We start from the raw sequence: 27,601 nt of genomic DNA, 5'->3' as shown, positions 1-27,601 counted from the left end.
TCTTCAAAATACCGTTGACACGATGCAAGAACTTTTCCTGCAGCTCTTTCTTGATCGTCGTATGGCGAATTCCTTTCAGTTGCAGGAAACCTAGGAACTTGTACGTTTCGCCTTCAACCATGTTTCGAATCTCCTCCTGTTCGTTGACGCGGAAACTGTCGGCATCCACCAGGTGACCCCGGTGTAGATGTATGGATCGACATTTATCGATACCAAACTCCATCCGGATGTCGTTGCTGAATACCGTTACAAGCCGCAGAAATTGATGCAGCTTCTCCACAGATTCCGCAAACAGCTTCAAGTCGTCCATAAAGAAGGTGTGGGTAATGTTTGTACTCCTTTCCCCACTCTTCAAATGATAGCCATAGTTGTGTTGGTTGAGTGCTCTGCTAAGAGGGTTCATGGCAAGGCAAAACCATAGAGGACTAAAGGTATCGCCTTGGAATATGCCCCTCCTGATGCTGAGAGTCCTGGACCGTAACACCTTTTCTCCGTCGGTAATGTGTAGGGATGTGCTCCACATCCCCATAGCGTGCTGCATTAGCCTGATGACGTTACCGTCTATCTTATACAACTGCAGTACCTTAAGAAGGTACGAGTGAGGTACTGAGTCGTATGCCTTTTTATAGTCGATATACGCCATGCTCAGGTTTCTTTGCTTGTGGGTGGCCTGCCCAACAACGACTGCATCAATGATGACCTGATCCTTGCAGCCTCGTGTGTTACGTCGACAACCTTTTGTTCCTCGGTCATCAGGTTGTTGACGTCGCAATGGTTCTGCACCCTCCTCGCTATTACCGATGACAGCACTTTGTACAGACTCGAAAGGCACGTTATTGGTCTGTACTTGGCTGGGTTCAAAGTGTTCCGATCCTTCGGCAGAAGATAAGTGACACCCCTAGTGATGAATTCCGGTAGCTGCCCGGGGTTATCTAGTACCGTGTTGAAGCATTCCGCCATCCGCCCGTGGACCGTTGTGAGTTTTTATACCAGAAATTATGCACAAAATCGGGTCCTGGTGCAGCCCAATTCCTGGTGTACCGGGTAGCCTCACGTATGTCTTGGGCGGTCACGTTGATAGCGGTCATGTCTCCAATTCCACCACAATATTGCTCTTCTTGTGCCATCCACACCCCATCGCCGTTGTGTATGACGGGGTTCTCCCATAGATTGGACCAAAACTGCGTGACTTCTCCAATCTCCGGAAGGCCCTCGCCAAAGTCGGCTTTGTCGTTTCGGATGTGGTTGTAGAACTCCCTTTCGTTGATGTTGAACAACCCATTTTGCTCCTTCCTCTTCGAACATTCTCCATAACGTCGCAGTCGATTAGCAAGAGCACTCAACCGCTGTACATGGGTGTCGAGGATCTCAGTTATGTTCGCCTCAGTGAGATCACGGAGTTCTGTGGGTTTCACAATTTCAGCAACATTCCGAACTAGCCTGGTTGATCGATTCCCTTCTTGTACTGTGTTAATCGACCAACCTTTGACCGCAGTATGGCGATGCGGGTCTCTAGACGTTGCATCCATGCGGGTTTTTGTACTTTGGGGCGTGCGCGTCCATCACTCTCACCTTGCGGGCGCGTTCGCAATCCCAACGTCCTTACAGCAGCCACTGCAGGCGAATACACGATAAACTGCAGCTCCTCAAGGTTCTCCACGGTTTCCAAGTACTGTGGCAAAATATCCTGATTAAGGATGCTCACTGCACTCGTCAACTGACAGGAGTACTGCAATTTGCAATCCGATGCCGGGACATGGGGTCTGTCCCACGGAACTGTGTAACCGCTGTCCCCATATGATTGGCTAGTTCGTCCTTTAATTGCTGTCGTTGCAATTCCACTGTTAGTCCTGGAGCGGCGGGTGCAATCAAATCGCGACGGTTACCTTCGATTGATGCTTCCAACCCAACAGAACTCCTCCTCGACGTATCGCTCGATCTTGCCTCCTCCTTCTCTTCTAGTTCCCTCTGCACTTCCCGCTTGATGGTAGAGTACAGTCTTCTGGAGTCAGCATATTATGTGACATACTAACTCTCTGGCGTGTGTACAACTTGTTCTGGTCAAGCTGGGGTGCAAACCGAGGGAACCTCTCATTGAACATCTCCAGCATCGCCGGTCTGCCGGACATATCCGTCTCCATCCTGGTGCAAACGTAGTAGCAACGGATCACGTACTGATTCATCTCCCTTGTCCACATGATCCGTTGCCGTCGGCGGCCCGCTAACGTGAGTGATTGACGTCGATCAACCACAGCAACATCAGCAGGTGCAGCATTGCCTTGGTGATTTCTTCTGCTGCCGTTTCTGTTTTGCCTTGTCGGCACGGGCTGAGCCCGATGACTAGAGGGTCGCTGTTGCACCTCTCCTTCCTCTAGCCGCTGGCCGCTCGCTCTGTCCCCCGTTCCAGGACCAGCTCCAGTAGGGGCTCCCTCCTCGGGCAATCGCATGGGTGGTATTGTTCTTGAGCGTAACTCCATATTTGGGTGTGCTTTCATTCCCGGAAGCTACGGGTTCTGTAAAGTTATTTAATTCTTTACAGTGCTAAATAGCTAGGTTCAAGCGCCAGTGCTCGCCCGAGGGTGGTTTTTCATTGGTGCTTAGGAATTGGGCCTTCAGCTCCCACCTACTCGAAATGGTGGTTTTTCATGGACGCCCAGGGTATTTCACCTGAGCTCCCACCTATTTATTATTATTATTATTATTATTATTATTATTACTATTTTATTTATTAATATTGTTATATTTTTATTATTTTATTTTTATTATTTCAAGAGCTATCGGACCTAAAATAAATTTAATATTTGTATCGGCCTTATTAGGCGTTTAATAACAAATTTATTTGGTTTCACAAGAAAACTCGTGCGCACTATATTTGCCGTCTATGTTTGTTGGCTATCTTTTGGCTACTAGTTGTGATTTGTGTTTCAGTTTCAATGGACAGCATTTTTGTTACATAGAGTAGAGTGGGGCAAGAGTGCGCGTGGGGTAAGAGTACGTTTTCGATTTTTTGAAGTAATTAAAAAAGATAAACTAGCAGCACTGCATCAGTTTGACAGGTATTCTGGCCAACTATTATCATGTGTAATTGTAAACGATTTGAATAAACAACAAGGAGATATGGAGTTAGATAACTTTTTGGTAATTTTGCTAAAAATAATTGGGTTTCCGCAACTAGTATTTCATTACCATATATACGTTCAATCAGGTGAACATTATACCATTTCGATAACCTATTGTATAGAGTACTTTATGGTACAGAACACCAATCCGGTTGGTTTTCCAAGAAGTCAAAACCATTACTTGAATAATGTTTGGGACTGTGGGGTAAAAGTACGCAGGAACGGGTGGGGCAAGAGTACGCATATGAATCTTCAAGTTATGATGTCAAACCCGTATCTCCGGCCGAAATAAGACTTCTTCTAAAGCGTAAAGATCCACAACTAAGAAAAAAGGGACAGAATTCGAAATTAGTTTTTAGGATAAGTTGAAGTAATTCGGTGTTAGAAAGGATTTAGCGAACAAAGCACTGAAGCGAAATAATGAAATTGTATTAGGACTTGTTGTACACCTAAACATAGTACGAAAACGCAATTTCATCTAAATGATAATTTCATTTAATCAAAAGAAACATTCATAAACTACGCAACGTTTGGCTGGGAGGGGTTGCGAGATGTGTGGAGATCTATATATTTTTTAGAGGATTCATACAAACAGTGTAAGATAGAGCGGAGGGGTTATGAAATAGCCAAATTTCACGTTACGTGATTGGTGGACTTTCTTTAAGGAAAATGCCTTTGTATACGCCACGCGAAACCTGATATATATTTTTACCTCTATAGTTTTTTGTATATATATAAAACAATGGTTTTTCGTATGAAATTGCACATTTTTAGGACCCCCTCCCCCTTTAAGAGTTACGTAATCTTTAAACATTCCCTAATGTATGCTCACCAAACATCAATTCAATGTTATTAACTCTTATTTGTGTTAATATATACTTAAAGCACATGATTGGATAAATGCGTACTCTTACCCCACCCGATGCGCACTTTTACCCCACCGGTGGGGTAAGAGTGCGTTTTTCACTTGTCTTGCAATAAGGGTTCTACTAAAACGAATCTTAATAATTTCAATATGTTTTCCACTGGGCAACATAAAGGAAGAGTATATGAATCATCGACACTGATTTGATATGCAGAAGCTTGCTTCATAAGGGCCACATGATCGATTGAAAACTAAGTGCGTACTCTTGCCCCACTCTACTCTACTGTGTGAGTAGTCTGTGAGTGTCTTTTACATGTGATGAGTGTATAATTTAATCTAATGTGATTGTTTTCGATTTATAGCATCTATGATAACTTAAACACTGTGGACTGTAAACAGATTCCTTTATAAAAATCTTCAAAGTTTCTTCTCTAGGTATTCGCTTAGAAATTCCACTCGAAATTTTTTTTACGGATTTTCCTTCAGGAATTTCATTAGATATTCCTTCAGGAATTCAGTGGAAAATTACTTCAGGAACTCTTTCGGATATTTCTATAGGGAATCCTTCTGAAACTTCTTCAGGGATTTCTTTGGAAATACATTCCGAATACACTTTAAAAATTCCTTCGGAAAGTCAATTTTATTTTCCTGAAATAATGTTCAATGGAATTCCTAAAAAATTCAAAGTAATTCCTAAAAGAATTTCTGAAGCAAATCACAAATGAATTTCCATAAAGGAGTTTTTGGAAGAATTCCTAAAAGAATTTTTAAAGGAACTTTTGAAGACGTATTTAAAGGAATTTCTAGAAGAATTATCGAGAACATCCTTCAGGAATTCTATCGGATTTTTCTATAGGAATTTATTTGGAAACACCATTTACAATTTATTAGAAAATTCCTAGATTTTTTGAAGAAACGCCTGGAGGAAATTTCCGAAAGAGCAGAAGTTTCGTGGAAATGGTTCTTCGTTGGATTTCCAGAAATAATTTCCGAATATTTTTTTTTTTAAGAATAACTAAAGGAACTTCTGATTAAATTCCCGAAGACAATTTCGAAGGTATTTTCAAATGTTTCGGAGTATTTTGTAAATAAATCTCCGAAAGAATTCCTTAAGGAGTTACCTAAGGTTTTCCTAAATAAATTTTCGATGAAATTTATGGATTCATTACCGAAAGAATGCCCGGAGGAGTTTGAGGATGAATTCCTGAAATAATTTCCAAATGAATTTCGGAAAGAAGTTTATGTCATACCACTGGTATGCTGTGAGCCTCAATATCGACAAGAAATAATATTGTGCGTCATCTAACTCAATGATTTTCCAGGATGCTTTCTTTGTACTGGCTGCGTTTGTGTTCGATTAGAAATGAATTTCGGAAAGAATTTCTGGATGTATTTCCTAGAGAATTCCTTAACCATGATGATTTTTTTAAGATATTCCAGGAAGATTTTTTGAAGGAACTCCTGAAGGAAACTTCTACAGAATTCCTGGAATTTTGAATAGAATATTCGAAGATGTTGAATATATGTTGCACTGGTCAATATGCCCCAGTGTAGGCAGGCCGATATGCCCTTACCAACTAGATACAAGCGTGGCGAGCCTGCAACAGTTGCTTCCAAATGATATGGAAACTATTGAAAAGTAATTCAAACTAAGCCGGTTGGACTTACACCCAGGTTTTTTTTTACACGGTTGGAATTCATTGATTTCTCGGGTAACCTGATTTTTCACAGCTTTTTAAATACCCCCTGAATTTTCTTTGATTTTTTGTGAATTTTTTCGTGGGATTAACTCATTGTTTCATTGATGCTGAAGGTCTTAAACGACTAAAACCAAACCGTGTAAAAAAAAAACCTGGGTGTATGTTGATTTTTTAAGGTTAGGGACAGGGAATCAGTGCCAACCAGGCCATCACCACCTCGGCATGATCTGGCTAGGATCCGACGTATAACACGCGTCAATACCGAAGCTCCATCACTGCTAGAGATTCAAACAGCCATCCAAAGCATGAAATCGAATAAAGCTCCAGGGGTCGATCGCATATAAGCCGAGATGCTCAAAGCTGACCCCATGACATCCGCTCAACTACTGCATCGTTTATTTCGTAATATCTGGGACACCACAACTTTCCCGGTCGACTGGATGCAAGGTATCTTAGTGAAGGTGCCCAAAAAGAGTGACCTGACTGTATGCGATTACTGGCGAGGTATTATGTTGCTGTGTACCGTTCTCAAAGTTCTGTGCAAAATTATCCTAGCCCGGATTCAGGAGAAGATCGATGCGACTCTCCGGCGGCAGCAAGCCGGATTCCGTGCCGGAAGATCCTGTGTGGACCATATTGTCACGCTCCGCATCATTCTGGAGCAGGTCAACGAATTCCAAGAGTCCCTTTACTTGGTATTCATTGACTACGAAAAAGCTTTCGACCGTCTCAATCACGAGAATATGTGGGGCGCCCTGAGACGCAAGGGGGTTCCTGAGAAAATCATCGGCCTCATCGAGTCACAGTACGAGGCCTTTCCATATAGAGTGCTGCACGATGGGGTCTTGTCCAACTTGTCCGGGTCGTAGCTGGTGTGAGGCAAGGATGTATTCTATCACCGTTACTGTTCCTCATCGTAATCGACGAGATTCTGTTAGATGTAATTGATCGTGAACCAAACCACGGGATGTTATGGCAGCCTATAACCATGGAGCACCTAAATGACTTCGAATTGGCGGATGATGTTGCACTCCTCGCGCAACGGCGCTCTGATATGCAGAGTAAGCTCAACGACCTTGCCGAGCGCTCCTCTTCGGCAGGTTTAGTCATCAACGTCAACAAAACCAAATCGTTGGATGTAAACACGGTGACTCCTTCCAGTTTCACAGTAGCCGGGCAACCAGTGGAGAATGTTGAAAGCTTCCAATATCTTGGTAGCCAAATGGCGTCAGACGGCGGTACCAAGATCGTCATAGGCGCACGGATCAAGAAAGCAAGGGCTGCCTTTGCGAGTTTAAGAAATATCTGGAAAAGCAGGCAGATAAGTAAACGCACCTAAATACGAATTTTCAACTCTAACGTGAAATCTGTGCTGTTATACGGTAGCGAAACATGGTGTGTGTCAGTGGAGAATACACAACGGCGGCAATTGTTCATTAACAGATGCCTGCGGTACATAATTCGGGCCTCACAACTGGATCTCAAACAACGAGCTCCATCGTCGTTGTTACCAGAGGCCGATAGCAAAGAAATTTGGGAACGGAAGTGGGGCTGGGTCGGCCACACTCTACGTAGGGGCAGAAACGAAATCTGTAAACAAGCATTAGCCTGGAACCCAGCGGGACATCGCAGCAGAGGCAGACCCAGAGGCTCATGGCGGCGAAGCCTCAATAAAGAAATAAAAGAAGTCGACCGAAATCTAACCTGGCAACAGGTTAAAGCGATAGCCGGGCAACGCTCAGGATGGAGATCTTTCAAGTCGGCCCTTTGCACCACCGGAGGTGTACAGGATCCATAAGTAAGTAAGTAAGACAGGGAATCAATATTCGAGCAACACTCAACAATATAGGGACACGCCAGGTATTTTCGTCTGTTCGTCATAGTCTTGAAAACCAATCAAAAAAGAAGCTTTTTTGTAGAACTCATACGTATTAAATCGTAAACTCAGGAGAAACGTTCTACTATAGTGGAGTTCTAGCAAATGTACGTTGCTTTCGTTGGTTTTAGCCCCTACGACGAAGGACGTAAATACCTGCCGTGTCCCTACCCTTTGTCGTCAACAGAGTTTGTTACTGACAAACGCACCTCGCAACAAACCTTTGTCTGAACCCAAACACAATATGACAAGAATTATTTGGCCTGCATGCTCTGATATTTCCGAGAATACGATGATAAGTTTGTAATCATAGTTAGATTCCTGAATATTTCCATAAAAACAGAAACTATGATAGCTTAAAATCGAGATTTGCTATAGAGATAATGCAAAATAAAGGGATGAAAAGTTAGCAACAAAATTGTCTTCTTTTTTGTTACTGACAAAATAAATCAGATCTTTGTCATTATTTTCTCTGACAAAAACAAACGTTGGTTCTCTTTTGTCGCTTGTTTCGCAAGTGCATCCAAGAAAGATTGTTTCCCTGGTTAGGGACAAAAGGTCCTTTTCGACCTTTTGTCTCTTCCGACCTTTTGTCCCGTTCGACGTTTTGTCCTTTCGACCTTTTGTCCCTTTAGACCTTTTGTACTTTTCGACCATTTGTTCCTTCGACTTTTTGTCTTTCGACCTTTTGTCCCTCGACCTTTTGTCTTTTGACGTTTTGTTATATATTCTATTTTTAATGCCAAAGGAAGATCCATTAATTACGTAACGCAAAAATTATCAATTTTCAACCCCCCTATGTCACACTTTTTGTATGAAGCATCTGAAATTTTTGTATGGATTGTCATACTATGGACACCCCTCTGAGCGTTACGTAATTAATGGATGCTTCCCAAGTACATAGAAATGTGTAACCTTTTTATTATGGAATGGATAAGTTACTAATGAAGAGCTATGAAACATATCTGGTTAATGTGGGGCGTTTGCCCAGGCACTTTTTGAAATCCATTTTTTCACAACTTTTCAAAAAAGCTTTATTACGTGTTCTCTAATATTTTTATAAGGCTTCTCAGAGGCAATGCATTTGTGACTTTTTGGACTACCAAATAACACACAGTCTACATAAATTGCGTTGAAAAGTGAAAAATTATCATACACCCAAAAAAATCTTGTTTCCACCTGGAAAAGTACGTAGATTTTTTCCACCTGAAATTCACGTAACTTTTACCTGATTTTTCGATCGAATTTTCATTCTACGTTTTGGATAGAATTCACCGGACACGTAGGTTTCACCTGAATTTTCTGAAGCATTTGCAGTTACGTGTGCACGTAAAATGTACCTGAAAATTCATGTGGAAACAACGTTTAGATTATTTGGAGTGTAGGCATTGCCTTAGGAGGGGGGCGTTTTATAACGTCTTACCCTATGAGCAATTCTCTGTGAAATCATGATTTTTTTTTCGATATTTCATTTTTGTATTTTTTGATTTCCCTGAAATTTTGCATATTTATTCTTTATGATCAAGAAACATAATTTGCATAATTGGTTTGCCATTATGACTTTATTTTAACTTTTGACTAGGGCCTAAGCAAAAACACCTTGAACACTTTCTAAAAAATATATATCTTGAAAACGGCTTGTCCGATCGTTTTGGTGTCTTGGGCAATGTTTTAGGTAATCATTGGGGCTATGTGAAAGTAAAAAAAATTGTCCAATCATTGAAAATAAAACTTAAAAATCGAGTTTCTCAAAAACGAATTTTTCAATATTTTTTTATTTTTCGATATGTTATAGCGGATAATATACGTACTTTTTTGCACTATGGGTCATAATGGAGAAATGATGGACAAAAAAGTTATACTTTTCTCTAATAAGTTGGTTTTCCAAAAATGTTTGAAATATTTTTTTACGTTTTTATCAACTCGATTTTATGAAAGTACGTTAAATTTACAGCGCTTATGAGATACAGCGCTTATAAGATTTTTCTAATTTTCGGTCGTTTTTGAATGTTTTTCGATTTTATTCAACCTAGAATAAAATTTTACTGAGTCATTGATATTTATTGACAAATGCTAGTAATGGAGCAGTGGTTGACCATTTTCATGGCGGCGATGAGATTGATCGTAGAATATACAGAGATCCATGTTTTTCACTGTATTGACTTTGACATTTTTCAACCCTGCCTGGTGCTAAACTCAAACAGTCGAGAGCATCCAGTAAAGTGTAGACGTGGTCGAATCGGAATTCGCAACTTCTTATGTGCAAGTAAGATCGGTGCAATCAGCTCTGGCTTGGGTGTACAACCCAATCACAAATCTCACATTTTAAAAACATAAAATTTTAGCACAGTTTACAAGGTTTTAATACAAAAAAATTAAGCTTCATATACAGATACTGTATTGAAATAATACAGAATTATATGATCTGCGGATTGCGGAGGATTCTGGAGGTAGAGGTTGCTCATCTTGCTGTCTGCAGAATCCATAAGAAGGAAGCGGCTAACATTTGCTGATGGATGGTCCAGATGTTGCTTAACTTGTGACTTTTTGTGGGATCGAGATAGCAGCGGTGAATGGAGCGGAATTAATCAGCGGGGGGAGACAGCTCCAGTTTGGACGGTTTTTGGAAAAGGCTTTCTTAAGGTGCACACGAATTTGAGGGTCTTGTTGCCGGGACATCGATGGTTTAGAACTGGAATCGTTTGGTCCTCAGGTTCTCATGCACATTCTCGTAGTGAGACCTCCCCTTGATCATTAGCTACACACCTTAGACACAAAGCCGAAAGGTGCACTTGAAGGAACGTGCGATCAGTTTCCGAAGGTCGGGGCGCAGATTTGTCACCCATCACAAAAACGAGCGGGCATTTCTTCTTCCGCCCAGGTGTTTTATTTTGAAACAGCGGCACCGGTTACTTTTTATTCTGCTTCTTTCTCTCCATGGTGATTCCCTGCGAATTGAGAATTTCCTCGTGCTTCAGCAAAGAGGCAGGGAAAGCACCTGTCTAGCTAACATTCCAAAGATTTCCCGCTGGCTTCCTCAGTTAATTATTTAACCAGACGAAAACATAAAGTTCGTAATATTTATACTGCCTAAAGTGAGCCAAGAAAGAATTTAAGCATTCAATGTTATTAAATCTTCATAGTTTCAGAATTAGTGTCAGTCCCCTTTAGTAAAGATAAAAACTCCCCGTAATAAAATAAAAAATTTCCATACAACATAAGGAAACTGCCAGTAAAGAAATCAGGGTATAAGCAATAAATAAATATAAAATTTCCACAAACAATTAAGAACTTTCCACAAAACAAAAATAATTAGAACATTTAATAGAAAAAATTTGAATTAAAACAAATAATTTTCCATAAAGAAATCAAAATGTTCCATTGAAAAAAATACAAAATTTCCATAAATAAATCAGTATTAGCAATATACAATTACAACATTTTCCACAAAATAAATATTTTTTTCCGCAAAAGTTAAAAACATTCCATGAAAAAAGCAATAAAAAATATGAAAGTTTTCATACAGTAATATAAATAAAACTGAGCATTTTTCCATTGATGACCCCTTCTTTAAAAGTGTTCAAAGTTTATGGAAAATTTTATCAATTTTATTCCTTTTTTGATTTTTTTATGGAAATTTTCTTATTTTATTTTTGCTGGTTTTTGGGGTTTTTTTTAATTTTTTATGGAAAAATAATATTTTTTTTGGGGAAAATTTTGTAATTGCTAATTGCTAATATTGACTAATATATGGAAATTTTTTTTCCTTGAAATTTTTTGATTTCTTTATGGATAATTCTTCTTTATTAATTGTAATTTTTGCTTTTAAAAGTTCTAATATATTTTTGTTTTGCGGGAAATTTTTAATTGTTTGGGGAAATTTTGCATTATTTGTGGAAATTTTATATACCCTGATTTCTTTATTGGAAATTTCCTATTTTTTATGGAAAATTTCTAATTCTTCATGGAAATTTCATTTTGCTGCCTTAGTAAAAACAACATTTTTACTCATTATTCGCTTATCTGATTAACCTGCTTTCATTCTCAACAACTTCTATAATTATCGATTTCCTATTTACCCTTTAAATTTATGTGTACCTTATTTAAAAAATATATAAAACAATCTGCAACATGTATAACATAAAACCGTGAAAGCTGCTTCGAAATGTTATGTGTTTATTCAACGCATTTTTTTATAATCCTGGAAATTTAACGAAAATTTATTTTGAAAACGAGTTGACACCCTGAGAAAAAAACAGTGGATCGCCGATAAAACCTGAAACAAGATAAATAAAAAATCCAGAGGAGTCAGAGTGGATTCCCATTAATAACCCTCGGTTCTGGAGCATAAAGCAAAGCGCGCATGTCTACGGCATGGACAGATTCTCACGACGACGCGAAAGTCTAGAATGATCAGCTTGTGACTGACCTAACCCATCAGCTAAATCATCGGATCGAGCACTTTGAACTCATTTTTCAAGTACCTAGGGTTCAACGTACCACAAAAGTCAGCAGCGAACCTCCATCATTGCCAGACATCTAAAACCAGTAATCGATCGCTGATATGAGATGCTGAAAGCAGACTCCATGAAATCCGTACAACTGTTGTATCGTTTATTTCAAAATATCTAATATACAGATTCTATGCAAAGTGATCCTATCCAGGTTGCCGAAGACGATCGATGCGACTATTCAGCGGCAATTGACCATGCCAGAAGATTCACTTAAATAAAGGAGAAAAAAACATGCCTTGAGATCCTATGGGACCAAATCATTCTCGAGCAGGTCAACAAAGTTTTTCGCGGAATGATGAACCTACAGTTATGAAAACATGTTCTTTGCAGAAATGAGGTTAACCTGTTTCATCAATTTTATTGAAAAAAAAATAAAAAATAGCGCAATCAAACGAGCAGCACCTGATCATCTTGTGCTAATCTAGGCGTTCTAATTAACTACTTTCGATAAATCATCTCATTGCCTATAAATAACTGAACAACTTAGACGAGCGCTTATTCCTTACATAACGTCCCGTTTCTCCCGCAGCTTGACAGTAAAAATACGGCAAATAATGGCACTTAACCTATCATTGTTAGCCGTTGACCTCGGCACGGCGATCGCTAACTAATCGAGCGTGTCTACTACCTGTCAACGGGCACCTGCCGTAGTCTGCATGCGATTATGATGATGATGATGCGATATGATGCTATAGGTTTATCGATGGTGATGCAATGAGCGAGGTGCGAAGTGAGTGCATTTCCTTATTATGCGCACGACTTGAACAAGCGATCGGAAAGTCAACAGTTCGCAACGTAATCGGCTTGTGTTCGAGGTTGTAAGGTCCAGTTCGCATAAAAGGGAAAAGACGGTTCCAGTCGTTTAAGACAAACATGAACACCTAATAATATTGAACAAAATATTTAGCCAGGAATCAGCAACGTCCTTTGAACCTACAAGCTTTATATCTATCGGTTTCAACCAATTTTGTAACACACATGGGTGAGATAATCTTTGAAAAATAGGTAGGGTGTGGGTAGGAGTATTCTTCAGAAATCGAACAATTTAATTAACTTCTGAACCCCTTGACCGATTCCCACCAAAGAACACTATCTAAGAAAGACGATAACAATTAGACTGGGTGAGAGTAGGAGTAAAGGATGGGAGAGCAAATTTATAAAACTAACAGTTTTGTAAAACTTTTTAACGAATGAATCGATTTTAACAAAATTTTGAGCACATTCTCTATCCTAAGGAAACGATTATAGGGGAGTTGGGAGGATGTTATTTGTTTTGGGTATTATTTGCAAAACGAACAATTCTGTATAACTTCTGAATGCCTTAACCGATTTCCACTATCATTGGGACACATATTATCTATCCTAAGCAGACGATTATAGATGTGGTGGGACGGTCTTGGAGAAAAGGGGAGAGGTATGCGGATGGTATCTCCAGTAGCCTTGCGAGCAAAGGCGTAGGACTGCCAATCCGGAGATGGCGAGTTTTCGGGTTGGAAACTTTTTCTTTATCTTGCCACACAAGATACATACTCATGCAATGGTGGGCATAGAAAAACTTTCAATTAATGACTGAGGAAATGCTGATAGAAATTGAAATGCCGGCCAAGTTCCAGTTGGAATGTAGAGCCATTGAAGAAGAAGAAGATGTGGATGGTGTAGAGTGTTAGGTTATATATGAACGAACAATGATTGTTCTCTGATATGGCCCTCTGCTAATCATCAGTTTCTATTAATTTCATACTTGCCGCTCGCGTGCAGTGTCAATCGAATCTGTATCTTCATTACTTTCAACTACTCCCTTTTGCTTTGAGTAGTATAATTATCACCGAAAAAATATTATTATTTAATCAGACTAAGGCCGAAGTGGCCTGTGCGGTATATAAGAGTCTTCTCCATTCGGCTCGGTCCATGGCTACACGTTGCCAACCACGCAGTCTACGGAGGGTCCGCAAGTCATCTTCCACCTGATCGATCCACCTTGCCCGCTGCGCACCTCGCCCGCTGCGCACCTCGCCTTCTTGTGCCCGTCGGATCGTTGTCGAGAACCATTTTCACCGGGTTACTGTCCGACATTCTGGCTACGTGCCCGGCCCATCGCAGTCGTCGATTTTCGCGGTGTGAACGATGGATGGTTCTCCCAACAGCTGATGCAATTCGTGGTTCATTCGCCTCCTCCACGTACCGTCCGCCATCTGCACCCCACCATAGATGGTACGCAGCACTTTCCTTTCGAAAACTCCAAGTGCGCGTTGGTCCTCCACGAGCATCGTCCAGGTCTCGTGTCCGTAGAGGACTACCGGTCTACCGGAGTCCAAAGTACGTACGATTTCCAGCCACTATGCGTCTCCGAATTTCTCTGCTGGTGTCATTTTCGGCAGTCACCAGTGAGCCCAAGTACACAAATTCTTCTACCACCTCGATTTCGTCACCACCGATGCAAACTCGCGGTGGGTGGCTCACATTGTCTTCTCTTGAACCTCTTCCTATCATGTACTTCGTCTTCGACGTGTTGATGACTAGTCCGATCCGCTTAGCTTCCCTCTTCAGTCTGATGTAGGCTTCCTCCATCTTCTCAAAGTGAAGTGCCATAATATCTATGTCGTCGGCGAAACCAAATAGCTGGACGGACTTATTGAAAATTGTACCACTCGTGTTAATCCCTGCTCTTCGTATTACCCCTTCCAAAGCGATGTTGAATAGCAAACACGAAAGACCATCACCTTGCCGTAACCCTCTGCGGGTTTCGAAGGGACTCGAGAATGCCCTGAAACTCGAACTACGCACATCACCCGATCCATCGTCGCTTTGATCAACCGTGTCAGTTTATCCGGAAAACCGTGTTCGTGCATTAGCTGCCATAGCTGGTCCCGATCGATTGTATCATATGCGGCTTTGAAGTCGATGAATAGATGATGTGTGGGCACGTTGTATTCGCGGCATTTCTGCAGTACTTGGCGAATGGCGAACACCTGGTCCGTGGTGGAGCGTTCGCCCATAAAACTCCGCCTGGTACCGCCCCACGAACTCCCTTGCAGTTGGTGCTAGTCGACGGCATAAAATTTGGGAGAGTACCTTGTAGGCGGCGTTCAGCAATGTGATTGCGCGGTAGTTGCTACAATCCAGCTTATCGCCCTTTTGTAGATGGGACACGACACCTTCCATCCACTCCTGCGGCAAAACTTCCTCCTCCCAAATCTTGGTAATGACCCAGTGCAGCGCTCTAGCCAGTGCCTCACCACCGTGTTTAAATAGCTCTCCTGGTAGTTGGTCAACCCCAGGGGCTTTGTTGTTCTTCAGCCGGCCAATCTCCTCCTGGATTTCCTGGAGATCCGGAGCCGGTAGAATTATGTCCTGCGCGCGTAGAATTATGTCCATCACCATACCGCCATCTTCGTCTGCCACATCGCCATTCAGGTGTTCTTCGTAGTGCTGCCGCCACCTTTGGATCACCTCACGCTCGTTCGTAAGAAGGTTCCCGTTTATGTCCTTACACATATCAGGCTGTGGCACGTGGCCCTTACGTGAACGGTTTAACTTCTCATAGAACTTTCGTGTGTTATTAGCGCGGTACAGTTGCTCCGTTTCTTCACGGTCTCGATCTTCCTGCTGGCGCTTTTTCCTCCGGAAAATCGAGTTTTGTCTGTTCCGCGCCTGTTTATATCGTGCCTCGTTCGCCCTCGTGCGGTGTTGCAGCAATCTCGCCCATGCTGCATTCTTCTCTTCCACTAACTGCTCACATTCGCCGTCATACCAGTCGTTTCTCTGATCCGGGGGCACCGTGCCAAGTGCAGCGGTTGCGGTGCTACCAATGGCGGATCGAATATCTCTCCAGCCATCGTCAAGAGAAGCTGCGCCTAGCTGCTCTTCCGTTGGAAGTGCCACTTCCAGCTGCTGCGCGTATTCTTGGGCTAGTCTACCATCTTGTAGCCGCCCAATGTTAAGCCGCGGCGTCCGACTTCGACGCGTGTTGTACACCGTCGAGAGTTTTGAGCGCAGGCATACTGCAACGAGGTAGTGGTCGGATTCAATATTCGCACTGCGGTAAGTGCGGACGTTCGTGATGTCGGAGAAGAATTTACCGTCGATTAGAACGTGGTCGATTTGGTTTTCCGTTTCTTGGTTAGGTGATCTCCATGTGGCCTTGTGGATATTTTTGCGGGGAAAGAAGGTGCTTCGGACTACCATTATGCGGGAGGCGGAGAAGTTTATGCATCGTTGGCCGTTGTCATTCGATACGGTGTGCAGACTATCCGGTCCGATGACCGGTCTATACATTTCCTCCCTTCCTTCATGTGCGTTCATGTCACCGATGACGATTTTGACGTCCCACAGTTGGCATCCATCGTATGTCTGCTCCAGCTGTGCGTAGAACGCTTCTTTCTCGTCGTCGGGTCTCCCTTCGTGTGGGCAGTGCACGTTGATGATGCTATAGTTGAAGATACGGCCTTTAATCCTCAGCTTGCACATCCTTGCGTTGATTGGCTGCCACCCAATCACGCGTTGGCGCATCTTACCCAGCACTATGAAGCCGGTTCCCAGCTCGTTGGTGGTGCCACAGCTTTGGTAGAAGGTAGCCGCTCGATGCCCGCTTTTCCACACTTTCTGTCCTGTCCAGCAAATCTCCTGCAGCGCCAAGACGTCGAAGTTGCGGGGATGTAATTCATCGTAGATCATCCTGTCGCAACCTGCGAAACCTAGCGACTTGCAATTCCATGTTCCAAGCTTCCAATCGTGATCCTGTATTCGTCGCCTAGGTCTTTGCCGATTATATCGAGTCGCATTATCTCTTATATTGTTCGTAATTATTGGTTTTCCATGCGGCTTATTGGGCCTGCGCAAACCTCCTGTCTCGCCGGAGGGCCATCGTGTCAGGGCTGTTTAGCGTCCCACCTAACACCAGTACTTGGGCTTGTGCGCTTTGAGCGGCACACGGTCGCTTTGGCGGAGCCTACTTGCGGATACATGCAGCTTTTTATAGAGGTTTAACAGGGCCCACTGTCAAACCCCACCACATCCTAGGCAGGCGCCACAACTCGCAGATGGCCTGGGGAGGGATCGTCAAGCCCTTGGACATAGTCCCTGCTGCCCCCAAAAGCAGAAAGAAGCAAAAATTGAAAACAGAAATTCTTCCTTTATATTGTCCCTTCTTCTTTCTTTCTTCTTGCTTCTTCCTTCTTCTATCTTTTTTTCTATCTTCTTCCTTCTCCCTGATTCCTTCTTTCTTCCTTACTTTTCTTTTTCTTTTTATCTTTTCCCTTCCTTCTTCTGTCTCCTTTCTTCTTCTTTCTCCCTTCTCTTTTCTCCTTTCTTCTTTCTTTTTTCGTCTTTCTTCGTTTATCTTTCTTTGTTCTTCTTTCTTTCTTCCTGCATCTTTCCTTATTCTTGCTTCTTCCTTCTCCCTTATTCTTTATTCCTTCTTCCTTCCATCTTCCTTTTACCTTGTCCATCTTCCTTTTACCTTCTCCCTGTTTCCATCTTCCTTTTTCCTTCTTCTCTCTTCCTTCTCCTTCTTTCTGCTTCCTTCTTCCATCTTCTTTCTTCCTTCATCATCTTTCCTCCTTTTTTCTTTTTTCTTCTTATTGTTTCTCCCTTCTTTCTTCCTCATTGTTTCTTCTTCCCTCTTTCGTCTTCCTTCTTTTTTTTTCTTTCATTTTCGCTCTTCCTTCCGTATTTCTTCTTCCTTCTTCCTTCTTTGTTTCTCCTTCCGCTTTCTCACTTCTTCCCTTTCTCCTTCCTTCTTTTATATTCTTTCTTCTTCCTATTTGTTTCTTACTTCATCCTTATTCCTTATTTTATCTTCCTTCTCCCCACTTTATTCTTCTTTCTTTCTTCATCCTTCTCCCTCCTTCCTTTTTCTTTTTTTCTTCATCCTGGTAAATCGTCTAGCTCAAACCTTTGTAGGGGTATGTGGCGGGACCATCATCATCATCATCCCCCCTTCCTTCTTCCTTATTTCTTCTTTCTTCACCCTATTTCCCTCTTTCTGCTTCCGTTCCACTTCCTCCTCACTTTGCACTACTCACTTCTTACTCCCAACTTCTCATTCGGCATAATGACCATTCGGCCAAATGACCCAGCATCGTAAGTAAGTATAGTGCATACGATTATTTTTAACATGTTTAGACAATGTGTATGAATTTCTCCAAGTGCTAGAAAGTCCACTGTTTCAGATTTTTCAATATTGAAAAGCTTAGAAGAAAAGCGCACACATTGATTCGCAGATTGGCGTTATTCAATCATGAGGGGTGCGACTTGTTATTGAAGGAATGAAGGGAAGTCAAAATGTACATGAGAGGGTCAGTCTATTGACGATGTTTTAATCGATCGGATGTATTTTGTTGATTCGTGTTCGCGATTTTTATGACGGCTGCAGTGTTGGTAAAAACTCAAAATCTCAAAATTCATGGACGATTCAAATCAAGCATGAGTTGAAACGCACCCAACTCAGCACCTAAAAAACTCATGGATGAGTTGAATCATCCATTTGAATCATCGTAGGTTTTCTTTTGTTCTCCTTCGTTAAAAACAGTGAATTGACGTTTGTCGCATAAAATATTAGACACTTTTCATGTATAAGCAATAAATTGCCCCCAAATTGATTTCAAATGCGTTTTTAAACCGAAATGATTTTTTGGCAAATGAGTGAAATGATGCATTTTAGCATGAAAAACTCAAGCGTGATGCATTCTTTTAAAATCGCCGACGATTTTGTTCGCACGGGAGGGGTCGTTGATTGAAATTTATGAGTGATTTTACTAACACTGCGGCTGAGTCAAGTGCGTATATGAAAGCAAGAAAGTCATGTTATTACTTAGATGTAAAACCATTTTAATTTCTCAATTCTTTCTCAGACTCATGTGATCCATTGAAGGAATATTTACAAAGAGGTCATCATTTATGGCAGCGGTGCTCAACCTTTTTTTTTGAAAGGTACCCCCTTTTTCTGTAAATGAAAATAAGCGTAACTCATAAGATATATGAAAAATGTTGAAAGAATAATTCCGCGCCTCTTGAATAGAGGCTTTTGGGCCTCTGAAAGGATGCTTCCGGATCTCTTAAAATGAGGCTTCCGGGCCTCTTGAAAGCAAGCTTCCATGCTTCTTGAAAGGAAGCTTCCAGGCCTCTTGATACGGGGCTTCCGGGCCCCTAGAAAGGAGGCTTCCGGGCCTCTTGAAAGGAGGCTACCGGGCCTCTTAAAAGGAGGCCTCTGAACTTCTCCGAAATTTCCGAAGCATTTGAAAGAAGGCTTGCGGCTACAATGAAAATAAAAACACAAAAACCATTTGGGAATCGAACCATAGACCTTGAGATTTTTAACCTTTTACTATAACTATCACACCCTCAATTCTATTTGGAGATTCTGCTACAAGTTCATCGCATAAACAACAAAGTCATTTGAAACTTCATTGATTCTTATAGGTCTGTCAAAAATAAAATACTGCTCAGATGAGCTCAAAGTGTTTCGCAACATATCAGTACTGCGTACTTAGTACTGCGACTTATCTGTTTTGTTTTTGATATGAAACACATTGAATTTCAAACCATCCAAGAAGTCAGATGCGTGGCATATTGCAACGCCACCTAAACGGAAATGAAACATTGTGTGTTTCTGCAACTGGAAAGTGGCTTGAAATTGGAATGGATGGAATTGGATCCTTCGGAAAGTCCACTAGTTGACTTCGAGATCTAGTTTCTGTACCCGTAGACAGGGAAAATATTTTATTTTGTATTAAATTGATTTTGTTTTGTTAAATTTTGTTTAGCTAGATTTTGTTTTGTATGAAATTTATTTTTTGTTATTTATATACTAAAATGGATTTAAATATCTGAATTACTTAACAAGGGATTAATCAACATATTATTTCGTAAAGCGTCATCATTGTGCCCTTAGCCGAAAAATGCATTTCTCTTTTAAGTCATATTTGAAACTTATAATTTCCATATATGTCCCCGACCGAATCAAAAGTGATTTTTATAAACTTCATTAGTTGCTTTGGGTGAAGTGAAGCTTAAGCTCAAATCGATGTTTTGATGTTGTGGAATCGCTAATTTTGATTACCGTCGTCAGGTGTGACAATGCGTCCGTGATGAGGATGGCTCAGCGCGCTCATCGACAGTCTGGAGGGCGGGTAGCAACTTTCATCTAGTATTGTATGTATTGCTGTTTTTTTGTTTCCCACGGAAATTTTACTCAATTTCCGTTAAAAGCAGGATTACGCACTCTTTTCGGTAGTCCTGCTTTTGACGGAAAGTGAGTAAAATTTTGCATGGGATTGAAAGAGAGGGTAATGCAACTTTACTCAGTCACTGAGTAGATGAAAGTTTTGTTGTAATACGTAGCGACCCTTACGAGGGGTACACTCATTGCAATAGTCTCTCCCCCCGGCAACACTCCGCCTCTCACGATGCACGGCGTCAGTACAGTCTTGAGTACGAAGTGTAAAGGATCACAGACACACTCTCTACGGTTATGTTCTAATAAAGTATACGTTTCAACAGTTCAAACCATGTCTCGTTAAATATTAAAACAAGTTTAGCGTGTAATCTGAACCCTTCTTCATGCAAACGTCCATTTAGCCCAATTTTCTTGAGATATTCTAGACAATAGGAATAAAGTGGATTTGCAAAAAGAAAAATTTCAGTTAGCCTTGTGAGTAAAAGCGTAGGATTGCCAATCCAGAGATGTCGAATTCGATTCTGGGTCCGGTCTAAGATGTTTTCGGGTTGGAAACATTCTTGACCGGACATCTAATTACATTTTAATGAGTTGATATTTTCAACTCATAAAAATGTAATTGGGTGTAATAAGTTTTACTTCCACTAAATAATATATTGTTTTATATTGTTTTTCTTCATTTCAGTGTGTTCTGTTGTCGATACGCACCCTGCACGTTCTGATACGTTATGCAATGTTCCTGTACGATATGCGACAAGGTGGAATAACCCATGAATGTAAGTATGAGCAAATCCATGCGAAAACTTCGATCTAATAAATGCCATACACATACTTATAGTTATAAAAGTTGAACATTCATTTCAAATCCAAAGTTATTTGATCAAGTAAATTTGAACATTGAATTAATTCTCTCAACGTATAAGATACGACCACCAACGCCCAGATCTTGGTTGCGCCTGGCGTAATATCTCAAGCGTAAAAGCATGGATAACAAACCGATTCCTATTCACCCATTGAGATACAATCTCACACTCCACTTAGAATACAAACGTGTTAATCGTCAACTTCCTCATTGTCTTGTTCTATTCTCAGCAGCAATTTCCTGGGACAAACGGGGCCCAGTGGCGTACTACATAGAACTGATTTTTGAGGTGGCCGCACTGGTGATAGACTTTGGTCATCATCTGCACATGCTTCTGTGGAGCAATATCTTCCTCTCGATGGCTAGCCTGGTAATCATCATGCAACTGCGCTATCTGATCAACGAAATCCAAAGGAAATTCAAGAAGCATCGCAATTATCTGTGGGTGCTCAATCACATGGAAAAGAGCTACCCGCTGGCCACGGCGGAGGATCTCAAGCAGAACTGCGACAACTGTGCCATTTGCTGGGAAAAGATGGAAACGGCGCGGAAGCTTCCATGTTCGCATCTGTTTCACAAGTGAGTGGGAACCACCCGCACGTATCCATTTAGGGTGATAGATTTAATAAGCGTTTTATTTCAGTTCATGTCTGCAGTCGTGGTTGGAGCAAGACACCAGTTGTCCAACTTGCCGTTTGGGATTGAGTGTTCACAACAACAGTGCGAATATTTTGCCGAACGAGATCCGCATTGACGACACGGAGCCACCAGGACGTACCGCCAACAATCACTTTTTCCACTTCAATGGATCACGATATGTGTCCTGGTTGCCAAACTTCTCCGTGGAGGTGACCCACATCAATTCGGTACTTCGGAACGAACCAAGTCCTCGCGACACAGCGGTCAATCATACCTCGCAAATCCGGAATATGGCACGCCACGTGCAGGAAATGTTCCCACGCTTTCCGCTGTCCACATTGATCGCTGATCTACAAATTTCCCGATCGATCGAAGTTACGATCGACAACATTCTGGAAGGACGCCTGCAGGTACCGGCTCGATTCCAAGAATTCGACGACCTTCTCGACGATGACATCCCAACGACAACTAACAGTCCAACGGCGACAACCAACAGTAATGACGGAAACAGTGGCAGCGGTACCATCAGCAACAGCAACAGTTTCAACAGCAGTCCACCGGAGACACCGGATGCCATGAGTGGTTTCCCTGCCATCACCGCCAACGACTACTACGTCAATGCGGACGAATTCAGTCCGAGCAACCACTACACGGGCTCGAATCTGTCTACACCTTCCTCGACCGGTAGCAGCAGTGGCTACGAGGTGGAAAGAAATACCAACATTTTTGGAAATTTCGATAACCTACTGCGGGACGACAGTTTCGATGACGTGCCGCTGGGTGATCGGTTTTCGAAGAGTTCCGAAGAGCGGGAACGGATCCTGCAGCGGAGGAAGGAACAGTTGCTCATCATCGCGAGAAGAAAGTAAGTAGATTTTACTATAGACTGATGAGCTTACTGCTTGATTGCGGTGGCGAAAACTGTTGATCTGATCTTTTAGAGTAGGCGTGGCCTAGTGAATATTGCGCTATGAGTTTGAAGATACTCCTGAAAATATTTATTTTCCTACTTCGGCGTATCGTAGGGACTTCCGAACAGAACTTTCTTTTAAAGTTTCATCTGTTAAACTAAAGGATGCGTTGTTTAGCGCGTCTTTATGTGAACCCAGCGCACTATACTTGGGAATTTGGCTTGCTGGCTTGCTTAGCGATTTATAAAGACGGTATTGTCGTTGCCAAACAAATCTATTCCAAAATGTCCACTTCATACGTGGAAAACAGGCTTCGGACGCCGATAGACAATCAGCATCCTTCCGCCTCAAGAAACGAACACTGAATGCCTAAGAAAATTCCGTTTTATCACCATATCGCCTTTGCAGAGTATATCTTCTCTTTCTAGCACATATGCTTTTGTAGATTGATGCTTCTTCTTCTTCATACGAATTCTGATGATTTCCGCCAAAAATTAATGACAGCTTTCTCACATCCTACCATCATTAGGAACCTTGTATTTTGCTTACACTGTTAACATGGAATAGCAACATACTCTGATAAATCAAAACAATAATACTACCCAAAATTCAATCAATTATTTCGAGCTCATTGAATACCCCACAATATTCGCCTTCTCTACTCTTTCCCTGTTAAATTGAATCTGTAGTACTTGTTATGTCATATGTTACATGAATAGAAGACACGTTCTAAAAACAACATATTTTGAAAACATGAGTTCGAGTACTAAATTAGTGTTAAAGCTCTTCTTGTTAATTAGTTTGACTTTCTTAAAAACTTTGCTGACAGTGACAACATTCATTAACTCAGACATTTTGAGATATTCAACCCTAGAATAGCCTAATGTAAAATCCGAGTGTGCACCTAATGCATTTAGTTGCCTGAACAAATTTTTGAAACAGAAACATTCTAAAAGTGAGAATGTTCAAGATATTCAAGATAATTAGCAGTCTCATGCACAACAGCGCCGTCAAGTAGATGAATTCCGCGCAATAGGTCTTTGAATAACTATGTGAGCAATGGAAACATTTTAAAGCCAAAAATTTTGAGATATTCAACATATGAGGCATTATCATACACACTTGTGCCGCCCAACGAATGAATTTAAATCTAAACTGATCTTCAAGTTAAAAGTATAGTAAAGTGGTGACTTCCTGAATAACTTTGTGGAAAACAACAACATTCTTGAACTCTTAAATCGCCAAATGTTCAACATAATCTGCAGTCTCATCCAAGCTAGTGCCGCCAAGAGAATACATTTCAACAAAACTGATCTTTAATTCAATGGTTTCAACTTTGTGAAAAAACTTTCCGATTTCCGAGATATTCAACCAAACTCATGTTTCAAGCTGATCAGACGAACACAACACTAGTATCACCATCCGTAGAATCATAACCCTCAAACACCAGCTTGAGTTTGTTATCGTTTACGCCAACATTGAAATACTAAAAATATTTGTCAGTCATGTCAGATTCATAAAAACTCCGAACCTTAAATAAAAAATAATTATTCTGCTAATATATACTGTTTTATTTCGAAAATTTATGTCCAACAACATTTCACTCTTCAACTTCCAGATGATAGACAAACTACAAAATTGAATCAGTGATCTTTCAAATATGTCTTTCTCAATATTGTTTTCTCTCATAATTTCGCTTAATGGCTTACCATAATTTTTTGCCATTTTCACTTCTAATATGAGGCTTACCTTTTTTTTGCCAGTTATATTCAATGGCTTACCTTGATTTTTTTGCCATTTTGCTTGCTGTTTGCGGCTTATCTTTCTTTTTTGCCACTGACGTACTTAGGCTTATCATATTTTTTTGCCATTTCTTTTTTAACTGAGGCTTACCATTTTCTTTTGCGCTCACTTATTTTGGCTTATCATTTTTTTTGCCGTTCTAGTTGATCATAGGCTTATCATTCTTTTTTGTCTTATTCCGCTTCTTTTCTCCAATCACCTCAAACATGTCTTACCTAGTAGGGGAGCAATGACCACACCATTGTCGTAGCCAAACAAATCTATTCCAAAATGTCCACTTCTTACGTGGAAAACAGGCTTCGGACGCCGATAAACAATCAGCATCCTTCCGCCTCAAGAAACGAACACTGAATGCCTAAGAAAATTCCGTTTTATCACCATATCGCCTTTGCAGAGTATATCTTCTCTTTCTAGCACATATGCTTTTGTAGATTGATGCTTCTTCTTCTTCATACGAATTCTGATGATTTCCGCCAAAAATTAATGACAGCTTTCTCACATCCTACCATCATTAGGAACCTTGTATTTTGCTTACACTGTTATCATGGAATAGCAACATAGTCTGATAAATCAAAACAATAATACTACCCAAAATTCAATCAATTATTTCGAGCTCATTGAATACCCCACAGGTATGACTGCTCTAGCAAATTCGAAAAATTTGTTTGCTTGAAAAAAAAGATATTTTAGTTACTAGTCGCTGTCGTCGCTGTCCGGAACATCTTTTGCTGGCGAGGGTAGGGGAGCTAAATGTCAAAGAAGGAATACGATTTGACAGCTTGATACCCAACATGTTCCGGACAGCAGAACAAAGGGAACCGAAGCGACAATCTTTATCTAGTAACTAAAATATCTTTTCTTGAAAATTAAGCAAAACAGACATTTTCAGGAAATTAATTTAACGCCTTGCTCCACGATCCGAAAAATATGCTTCAACCTATCCATTGTAACACGTGTTATAATACACCTTTACTCTTTTCAGGTATCTAGAGAAGAACAAATCCGAACTGAATCAGTCACCTGCTGCCGCGGGCTATAGCCAAGGTGACGCCATACGGCATCGTAACAAAAGCTGTATGGAAGAGCAGCAGCCATCCCCAACAAGTTCGTCCATTTTGCCATCCAACGCTGCTACTACTCACACTGTTGACAGTAGACAAAACTCCACAACTAGCGCTAGCTATGGAGTAACGACCAGTGACGGAGAGTAGCGGCCAAATCAAGTCCTAACCTAAAAGCGAATTAGCAAAAGTGTAAACGTTTTTGAAAACAAACAAACAAATAAAAAACAATTGTGATCATTATCAAGTAGGGAATCAAAGCGAAGCAAAACAAAAAAATAATGCAAACAAGTGAATAAACGGCTGTATAAAACTGCAGCAATGCGCGAGACGCGTAACTCAAACAGACGAAACAGTATCAGCAAAAGTGAAACCACAAAACAAACAAGTAAACAAAACAAAATGGCTAAAAACTAACCTAGACGATAGTGAATGCAACAATTCTTAACAGTTATAGCGAAGTAATATTCAAGTAAAAATCAAAACAGAAATGGCTTGACCGTTTGTGTCGCGGAATTTGAAATTCGAGTGAAATCGAGAAAGTAATAGTAAACTAGAAGTATAACTGAGGAAAGCAAGCCAGGTGACACAAAAATGTACTGCAAGCGTTGTGATGTTATTTATTTATACTATACCGTAAACTGAGATGTAACTAGAGTAGGACAGAACTCGAAGGCGATAGAAAAAGAGAATGTATTTTAAATGTACTAAGAACTACAATGCCCCCGAGGTAAGTGCTTGGCTGTACGAAGGCGCAGAAAAGTCTCTAAGTTTAATAAAATTGAAATCTCAATGATTCAGTTGTTACATATTTCGTTTCCTGACGATGCGAGTGTTGGTAGTTTCAGTTGAACTATATCACAAACCTTCTGTTATGTTCATGATTTATGCCAAGATCAGAAATTCCCCATAACGCTGGGTAGACACTTTTGCGTGGTGTGTTACGGTGTAAGATCTACCATGGTCACATTGTCAGCAAAAAGGAAAACATGACCCAACGAATACACGATCCCCAATATCCAACTCCGTGGTACTTATGAGGGTGTCGCTGAGTCGGGGGCCTAAGTAAGTAGGGTTACTGCTCCTGGACTTTATCTTATAGCTCAGATATTCATCCCACGAAAAGCAAAGCAATGAATTTGATTTCTTTCTTATTGTGATTTATTTCAGTAGTGATCAGGTATTTTGGCAAAAAGAAGCGACGAAATTGGTGCTGCATTTCTTTGTTTTGCTATGAGATGGTAGGTATGTTCAGTAAGATGGAAAACTGAATAGTTCCGCTACTACATCAACACTTCCTTCCCCTCCAAGTTACGGTGAAGATGGGTGTGGCCAGGAGTAGTAATCCTCACGCTTTTGTGATTTAAGTCCTAGATTGAAATCAAGGATCACACCCACCTTGATTTGCAATAGCAATCTGGATACCTACCTGAATACCGGGTTGTGCTACAGCGCCAATACACCAATGCTTGGAGTATTGTAGAGCTTCATAATCGCCGGTCTTAGGCGATGTTCCTCCAGTGTCCCCGAACGTTTAGGGTTCCCAGGTCCGATTCCACCGCGTGCAGCCAGCGTGTTCGTGGCCTTCTACGAAGTCGCCGGCCTCTATCTGGTTCTCTATTGAATATTATTTTCGCTATTATTTCTTCCGACATTCGCACTAAGTGACCAACCCACTGAAGTTTTATACGATTCACTATATTTCTTGTATGTATATTTGATACAGCTCATGATTCATGCGTCTGCGCCGCACACCATTTTCTAGTTGCCCTCCGAGTATTGTACGCAGCACTTTTCGCTCGAAACCCCCGAAAGCTCTCCGGTCCGCCTCTTTTAACGTACATGCTTCATGTCCATAAAGGACCACAGAGTTTTGTATAGAGCAAATTTCGTTTCACATGCGTTCCAAAGTAAACAAAGTCTTCAACAACATCAAACACATCACCATCAAGCACTATCTCAGTATCAACACCACTAGGTCTTCCTCTATCTCTACCTGCCACCACGTACTTTGTCTTGGTAGAGTTAGTGGTTTAGCCTATCCTCGCCGTCTTCCTCTTCAGTGGGACTACTGC

General features: G+C 41.2%; 1 protein-coding gene across 3 annotated transcripts in view; it reads left to right on the top strand.

Moving 5' to 3' along the window:
* LOC134208776 (E3 ubiquitin-protein ligase AMFR-like) overlaps positions 1-26,350 on the top strand; it is a 170,533-nt gene extending 144,183 nt beyond the window's left edge. For 2 of the 3 annotated variants that reach the window (XM_062684705.1, XM_062684706.1), the window contains exons 7-10: positions 20,936-21,026; positions 21,343-21,691; positions 21,756-22,616; positions 25,448-26,350. In XM_062684705.1, coding sequence (XP_062540689.1) covers positions 20,936-21,026; positions 21,343-21,691; positions 21,756-22,616; positions 25,448-25,676 — 1,530 coding nt within the window. In that variant the 3' untranslated portion in view covers positions 25,677-26,350. The remainder of the gene's footprint in view (positions 1-20,935; positions 21,027-21,342; positions 21,692-21,755; positions 22,617-25,447) is intronic. The other variant, XM_062684707.1, reaches the window with a different exon arrangement.
* Positions 26,351-27,601: the final 1,251 nt, after the last annotated feature.

Source organism: Armigeres subalbatus, chromosome 2 (assembly GCF_024139115.2).
Source record: "Armigeres subalbatus isolate Guangzhou_Male chromosome 2, GZ_Asu_2, whole genome shotgun sequence".
Classification (NCBI taxonomy): Eukaryota; Metazoa; Arthropoda; class Insecta; order Diptera; family Culicidae; genus Armigeres; species Armigeres subalbatus.
Note: the sequence above shows the minus strand (reverse complement) of the source record. Positions and strands in the feature narration are given on the sequence as shown.